Source organism: Limanda limanda, chromosome 1 (assembly GCF_963576545.1).
Source record: "Limanda limanda chromosome 1, fLimLim1.1, whole genome shotgun sequence".
NCBI lineage: Eukaryota > Metazoa > Chordata > Actinopteri > Pleuronectiformes > Pleuronectidae > Limanda > Limanda limanda.
The window spans coordinates 16,874,638-16,882,936 of NC_083636.1; the positions used below are offsets into that span (position 1 = coordinate 16,874,638).

An 8,299-nucleotide genomic window follows, 5' to 3' on the forward strand; every position below is an offset into this window, starting at 1 on the left:
AGAGGTTTCTGGGAGCACAGCCTTTTTAAGTCATGTTCCAGGTGACTCCCCCCTGGGAGGAGGGGTCAGGGGTCAGTGTGGCCCCCGGCCAATTAACTATCAGAATTTGGCCCCAAGGGGCGGGCTTCACCCTCAGTGGACGTCTCAGGTTTCATTTAGGTCTCAGCAGAGCTGATTGCAGCATCTCCCACCAGGGCCTGCTGCTGGGGGGGGGGGGTTGGGGTGTCGACACCCCGGAACACTCTAGGGCTGGTCTCAGGATCGCGTTTAGTTTTATGGGCCTTTGTTGAAAACTCAGATCACTGGGCCTCAGTCCCAACAACTGCTTCATTTATCCTGTGTCTGTTTCATGCATAGCGTGTGCATGCCCTGAAATTCACACGAAGCAATACCCACATAATGGGTAGGGGCAGTAGCGAGTCCTGGACAGGAGAATGAATGTAGAGTGGAGTGTGTTACATTCTTACCATTGGCCTGGTGTTATATTACATCTCAAAAGTACATCAGTGTATTTTAAAGATTAGGTTTTTAAAAACTTCTTCTATATCTCTAAAGCTAGTATAGCTAATAAATGGAAACATGAACCAAATGGCTCAGTTAAATGAAAAGAAAACACTACTCCAAAGTATTGGCTGTTCTCTGCTGGCACGCTGACTCACATTTAGGACGCTGGTTTTAGTGGAGCAGATGGATACGCCACTGGGATCTAATTATACCATTTTAGATGATATTGTAGATTTCTTGGACCCATAACAATCTTTTTTTTTAAAGCTTCCTAAATGGCTTCACGTTTTTTCTTTCCCCATTTTCTTTTGCATAAGTTACAGTTAAAACCCTCTGACTCTTTACGTGTGTGTTCCAGCTGAGGAAGAAGACCCTGGAGGTCAGTGTGTGGGACTACGACAAGTGCTCCTCCAACGATTTCTTGGGAGAGGTAAACTTCTTTGACATTTTCTTCTCAGAGGTGTCCCTACCGCTTTTTATTGCATTTCCCCAAATCAACTGCTGCTCGTTGCCAGGTCCTCATCGACCTGTCCAGCACGGCCCAGCTGGACAACGTCCCGCGCTGGCAGCCCCTGAAGGAGCAGAGCGAGGGCGACCACCACCGCCGCTCCCACACGAGCCAGAGCCGACACGGATCCTCCAAACCCTCCTCGCAGCACTCCTCCCCCAAAACCACCGGCTCCTTGCACGATATTCAGGACTCGCCAAAATCGTCTGTGATCAAGAGCCGAAGCCACGGGATCTTTCCAGACCCGGCGAAGGGTAGGACACGTTCAGTTTCCCCCCCTCCCTGCTCAACTCTATCACCCTCATCCCCCGACAAGCCTCAGTTCCCTTCTGCTCTTCTGCTTCCTTCTTTATTCGTCCTCTCCTCTTCTTAATCTCCACACTGCACTCTCTTCTCTCACTTCTATCTCAGTGTGCACCTGTTTTTTCTTTCTCTGCAAATAACCAGCACCTTCCTTCCTCTGCTCATTTTCGTACACCCATCGTAGCTTCAGCAGCTTCATGCTTTTTGCTTTCTCATGGTCTGTATTCTTGGTTGCCATGATGCCACCCAGCTCAGAGGCCTAGCCTTGGCTTCTCTCCCTAACACAGAGGGCAACATGGCCGTGGAAGGCTTTGAATTCATTTAGAAAAATAACCATCAAATGTAATGGTTACCTGGCTAGAAGCAGCAGCTCAATAGCCAGGAGCTCATTCCCCTCAGGGGGTCACAGCCTTAGTTCACGAAAGTAAAAGATCGATTTTTTTTGGTAATCTGGTGAATCTGGTTGTTTTAGACACGCAGGTGCCCACTATCGAGAAATCACACAGTAGCCCTGGCACATCGAAGCCTTCCCCGTCCGAGGGCCAGAGCCACAGCCATGGACACAGCCAGCACTCTCGCTCGCACGGCGCTTCGCGCTCCAGCAAAAGCGCCGCGCGGCAGCACCATCCGGACGGTGGCACTGGAAGCAGCGGAGGCGCTGCCATAGCAACGGGCCCCGATGCCCGACAGCAGTCGCAGCAGCAGCAGTTGCCGCCGCCGCCGCAACGCCTCCAACCAAGTAAACCAAGACGCAAATAAAGCCTACGCAGCATGGCCTCCTCGCACTCATCTGTTCTTCCTCCTGTTCAGTTTCTTTTTTCCTATTCTTTTCATTTCCTCTTCAGTTCCTGGTTCCCCTCACTTCTAACTTACACCCTCTGGTCCTCCTCCTCCTCGTCGTGATCACAGTGTGTGCGTCTCCCACCGCTTCCCTTCTGTGTGTCCTCTGTAGTGTGTAGCGCCCGCACCTCACCTGTACTGCAGCACACTGTCTTTGACCTTTGACCTGAGTTTGACGCCCTTTCATCCGACCTAAAGAGGCATTAGGGGTTAAACGTAGAAAGGACAGTTCTTAATGATTAATATCACGTAACCATTAAAAACAGGTAAGAGGCTGCAAATGAGGCTTATTTTAAAATATAAATTTAATGAAATTAAATATTAAAAGGTTGAAGCTAAAGTTTTACTGTTTTGAATGATAAACTTTAGTCAGCGTAGGAACTCAGAGTTTGACAGCATGAAAAAACGAAAATCTGAAAAAGAGACAGAAGCGTTGAAGGTGATGATGTCAAAGAACGATCAGTAAACCTGTCACTTAATGTCGTCTCCAGCTCTTTTAAATGACCAGATATTTATGACCAAATATAAACGTTATAAGTTCAGTTAGTAAGCAAGTGGACAGGTAGCGTTTGGACTGGTTCATCCAACCTTTAAAACAGAAGAACGTTGCGATCCCAACCCCCTCCTTAAAATATCATTAACCTCTTTTGCTATTTTTATTTCCTATTTTGGATTTTTTATTTTATTTTATTTCTGTTTATCAATTATCAATAACCAGCTTTTCTGAAGCTCCTCCACTGAGATGGCTGAGCATGCAGTCCGCTAACCCCCCCCCCCCCCCTCCCCAAACTGACCCACAATGCAACTCAGTCGATGCTGCACCCCCCGCCCCCTTCATGACATGCAGGAGGGACACTTGTGCACCGCACACTGTGGCTGCATGTGCAATGACAGTCAAGCTGGTCGCCATGGTGAAGATAAACTGCTCTCTGAATCTCCATCTCGCTCCTCCTCCTCCCCCCCCTCCTCTCATCTTGAACTTCGACCCCCATGACCTTTGTCTCCTGGCGTTGACCCCCCTCCCTCCCCCTCCCCCCCCCCCTGCCGACACCTGACCTGCGCCTGCGAAAAAAAAAAAAACAGTCCAAAGAGGCCGCCTCTCACTGAGGCACCAGAGACACAGCGTAGTGGGCGTGCTCACCATTCAGAGAGCCCAGTCCGATTGGCCGCCCGCCCTGCCATCGGACGTGTCTGCCCCAGGGGGCCGAGCGGAGGGCCGACGCCTGACGCTCAGGAAGGCCATGTCAGAAGAGAGGCCGCAGAGCACCGGAGGTGAGCGTTTGCCCCACGAGTCTCCTCTCTGCCGTGTGACTGAAGCACTGATGGAGCAAAGGAGGGAGAGAGTGAGAGAGAGAGAGGATGCAATGCTACTAACGCACACCTGCAGAAAGAGAGAGAGAGAGAGAGGGAGAGAAAGGGACGGAGGGGGGTCTTTAAAAGCTAATGAGAGAGACAGGAAGTCAGAGAGAGAGAGAGAGAGAGAGTCGCACTCACTCACACCACATCACCAGCGATTCATGCAGCGAGGCACACTTCCTTCACGGCCACCGACACAGTTCACTGATACCAGGAAATGAATGTCTCAGCCCGGGAAGGTGACTCACTGAGAGTTAACACCGGCTGCTTCACCACTCCCCCGCTGCTTCATTGAGCCGGTATCAGTGAGCCTGGTGCCTGGAAGAAAGAGAGAGGCAGAAAGAAAGTGTCTGCATGGATCCTGTTCTGCACCACATCCACACATCCCATTCATACTCACACGACCCGATCAGCTGTGTGACACCAAAATGTTAATTCACCTTAAATATGTTGTGTTTAAAAAGGTTTAAAGATCCTTTAAACTCGTCCTGATGTGAAGCTGTCATCATGTAATCTCAACTTTCTTTGAATCTAAACCAGCGCAGACTAAGATATAAGATTTAAATGGTTCATATAGTAAACTAACAACGTCACCAGGGTCTACGTGCCTCTTCTGTGTTCTTGCATAAACACATCTGTGTGATATCTCTGGATTTGTTCCTGTGTCTCGTGTTGAAGCTTTGTATGTGGATTATTACCGTCTTGTCTTTGTCCAAGAAAAAGACACATTGTCCGTCCATGTGCTTTCTGCTAGTTTTCAGTGTTTGTGTGCAACTCATTACAATTCAGTTCCGTGAGAATTAGAAGGGGATTTTAGCCGCTGCAGATATTAACTGAAGCTTCTTGGCCCCAGCTCTTTTACTTCCCTGGACGTGGCAGAGGTGCAACTCTTTTTTTTCTTCTTCTGCTCCCTCCTGTCTTTTGTCCTTGTCTTGTCGTGATGGATGCGGTCGTATCTCTGCACAGCTCGTTCAGGCTACAGATCCGGCGACGCCCCGGTCACAGCGGCCTCGCTGGACAGCGGCCTCAGTGGCAGTGCCTACAGCTTATTGGACGAAGAGGCGGAGGCGAATGAGGTGGACAGTGCCATCTTCCAGGTGCCCCGATTGTGAGTCGGCAGATACTTTTACCTCGACATTGTGATTGTATTATAAATATTTAAATGATGCTTAACCATTCAAACCCACTGATATATTAAACCTCTTATAAAATATATAATTTGTCTGATTTTGTTCCTTGCAATTTTAGTGGAAAGATTCCAAACGGCACGGACCCGATGAAATCATCTCTGGGACAACTTGATGCTGAAGGTGAGACATATGTGTGTGTGTGTGTGTGTGTGTGTGTGACTGTGTGTATGTGTATTTGCATATCAGTATACAGCTGCTGATCAACTAATAGAGTTGATTATTGCTGTGATGCTATTTGATTGACTGAACCATTCATTCATAAATTAATTAGTTATATTTATTTTTCAATTATATTCCTTCGAAATACTTTTTCTGTGTATGTCGCTGCTTTCGTTGCCAGTAGAGTATAAGATGTTAAATAATCCTTAACGTCATATTGTATTAGAACCATTTACCATTATTTATTTTCATCATTATGTCTCGGCTAATGTTCTTGGTCGCTCCCTCCCGCCTGTGATGCCGTGAGTCGTGTCACTGTGACTAATGCAGAGGAGCACAGACGACCTTAAAGAGATAGAACGACCCGAAGTTCGCTAACGCTCTTTTTACAGCAGAAACTGGAGCTCAGTACACACACACACACACATGGATTAACATGTTTACACTCATCTGCGCTCTTTCTTCATCTCGCTATCGCTTTGTCATCTGCTCTCAGGCTCTTTGTGTGTGTGTGTGTGTGTCTCTGTAACACACACACACACACACACACACACACACACACACACACACACACACACAGAGGCTTCCCTGACGGAGTTCTTGTTGACCCAGCTTTCAAGACTGTCGTGTCGGCTCGGTTGCCACGGAAACTACAGGTCAGGCAGAGCTGCTCATAACTTCTTCTCATCCTTGTTAAACAAATAAAAGCAGTTGCTCCCAGGCCCCGTTTTATATATTACTCATCATGATAGTGCACTAAATGTCCAGCAGAGGGCGGTGTCAGTGAGGAGAGGCCTCATTTTAACAGAGCAGCAAAGGAAAACAGGGAGAATCAAATTGATGGAATGGGTATTACATCTGTCGAGGGATGAAACTGCTTCCATCCATCCACTAGCTACACGGCTTCTTTTTATATATGTCTCAATGTGAATGACTTCATTTGTGTGTGTGTGTGTGTGTGTGTGTGTGTGTCATCAGGTAAATCCCAGATAATGGGGGAGATAAAGATCGCTTTGAAGAAGGAAATGAAGACGGAGGGCGAGCATCTGGTCCTTGAGATTCTTCAATGTCGCAACATCACCTACAAGTTCAAGAGCCCGGACCACCTGCCCGGTAACAGATGACACGTTAACTATTCACACGACAGGAGACGTTTAGCTTCACATTCACTGAATACACACAGAAACTCACCTGGGTAACAAACAGCAAACTGTATTTTCTATCGATTTATTAGCTCCCGGTGTAATATTGTCTCTGCGTGGCATTCAAACAGACTTTGACATGATTATGCATCATCTTGTATATGTGACAGCTGGTAAACCCACACGAACACGAGTTCAGAGAGACCGGCATCTGACATAACATGACATCGGTGCCAGGTTTTTTTTCTAGGTGCTGAGACACGTGTTGCGACTGTTTTTCCATCTACATTAGGAATATATAAACTTCCATAATAGTGAATGTATGTGCACGGATACAGAAACCACTAAGACAAGGGAAGCATACACATGAACACATTTATATTTAGCATTTAATAAATGTATCACTATGAATACTGTATCTGTCTTGAACTGTGGAGGAAACTAAGCGGTGATATTTTTATACAGTATAATTTTAGATATGAAGCCAACGTTATAAATACTGGACGAGTGTGTCTCAGTGAAATCACACTTCTCTTCCACCTCCTCCTCGTAATATTTACATCCTGGAGTCCAGGCTGCCTGCTGCTTGTTTGATTTGCCTTCTGGCATCGGAACACAAATCTTTATTCCTATTCCCAGTGTATGATTGTTCTGCAGTAAAAATAAGCCTCATTAACCCCTAACATTAACCTTTGAATGTTAATCTGGTTACGTGCAACAGTAGTTCTCTGGCAATTCTTTAGAGTTACAGCGCTTTCCCCTCCAGTGGCCGGCTGCAGAAAACATGAAAGTCCACCTAATCTAATAGTAAAAACAAAAATCAATCTTCTACAAAATGTGACATAGAAAGAGTGATATACCTTTTGATGGTAATTTTCAGGTTATTTATTGCTAATGTGCAAGACGTTTTCATTATCATGTATCATGCAGGTACAAACACTTTAAACAAGTTAGAAAACATCGATGCTATCTACTGACACTCTTTATATTTAGCCGTGCCACCCTCTAACAACGCTGCCAGCTTCACGGTGATGTGTGTGTGTCCGTCCACAGATCTCTACGTGAAGCTCTACGTGGTGAACATCGCCACCCAGAAACGGATCATCAAGAAAAAGACCAGAGTGTGTCGTCACGACCGTGAACCGTCTTTCAACGAAACCTTCCGCTTCTGTATGAACCCCACCGGACACTCGCTACAGGTACCCCCGACCCTCAGCTCCCCACACACACACACACACACACACACACACACACACACACACACACACACACGTACACAAACACTTACAATAAAAATGATAGCTACATGCAGTATTTGAATGATAAGAGTCAGAAGCTCTCTGCGACCAAATAAAATGCTTTAAAACGCACACATTTGAACATTATATCCCGTTCTTTCCTACTAAATGCTCAGATAATCTATATAATTTATTATACAGACATGTAACTCTCAGAAAAACAAGAAAAACCTCTATTTACAACCATATGTAACCTTGTTATCTGTTACTCTCTGATCCAGCTGTTCCTCGTGTCCAACGGGGGCAAGTTTATGAAGAAGACCCTGATCGGGGAGGCCTACGTTTGGCTGGACAAGGTCGACCTCCGCAAGCGAGTGGTGAGCTGGCACAAGCTCCTCGCCAGCAACGCCCAGATCCACTCGTAGAGAAAGACCAGGACCCGAGGAGGTTTCTGACATGTAGGGACACCTCGGTCCGAACACTGATCCACTCTTGTTTGAGGGGGAGTTTGTGAGAACGGTGGAAAAGGGGTAAAACATTTCTTGGTTCAGTCTTTCGCTTGAGTTCAGGAGGGGGCAAAAAGATGTCTGGTGATGATTTCTGAGAGGAGGAGGAAGAATTGACGTGTTTACAGGACATGAACAGGTTTACAGGACGCACACGGTGTACAGTAGTGGAGCCAGGGCCGAGCAGAAGTGCTGAGTTCAGAGGTCAGGTGCGGAATCAACCAGGTATTACACACTTTCATTCACACACACAAACACACACACACACACAATTTTGCACATAATCATTCACGCAGCAGAGAAATCTTCATTTTAACAGATACAGGGAATGGACGCACTTGCAGATTGTAATTTTATTTATAATCTTTATCCATGGAAGTTTTTTCTCCCCCTCATAACCGTCTTTATTATTATGACGTGCAGAGTTTTATTGATTTACAACAACAAAAAAGGCATTTTTGAGAATGAAATATTGAAGACTCCCCCTGACGGAGGCTTGTATTTATTTTTGTATTATGAGATTAGCGTAGACGCTCTATCATTTGTCTTCTCC

At 46.2% G+C, this 8,299-nt stretch overlaps 1 protein-coding gene across 1 annotated transcript in view; it reads left to right on the top strand.

Annotated features, from left to right (window-relative positions):
- Positions 1 to 7,665, top strand: part of pcloa (piccolo presynaptic cytomatrix protein a) — a 60,531-nt gene extending 52,866 nt beyond the window's left edge. The window contains exons 19-26 of the mRNA XM_061070712.1: positions 863 to 934; positions 1,020 to 1,266; positions 1,788 to 2,054; positions 4,478 to 4,619; positions 4,760 to 4,821; positions 5,839 to 5,973; positions 7,056 to 7,201; positions 7,522 to 7,665. Coding sequence (XP_060926695.1) covers positions 863 to 934; positions 1,020 to 1,266; positions 1,788 to 2,054; positions 4,478 to 4,619; positions 4,760 to 4,821; positions 5,839 to 5,973; positions 7,056 to 7,201; positions 7,522 to 7,665 — 1,215 coding nt within the window. The remainder of the gene's footprint in view (positions 1 to 862; positions 935 to 1,019; positions 1,267 to 1,787; positions 2,055 to 4,477; positions 4,620 to 4,759; positions 4,822 to 5,838; positions 5,974 to 7,055; positions 7,202 to 7,521) is intronic.
- The last annotated feature ends 634 nt before the right edge of the window (positions 7,666 to 8,299 follow it).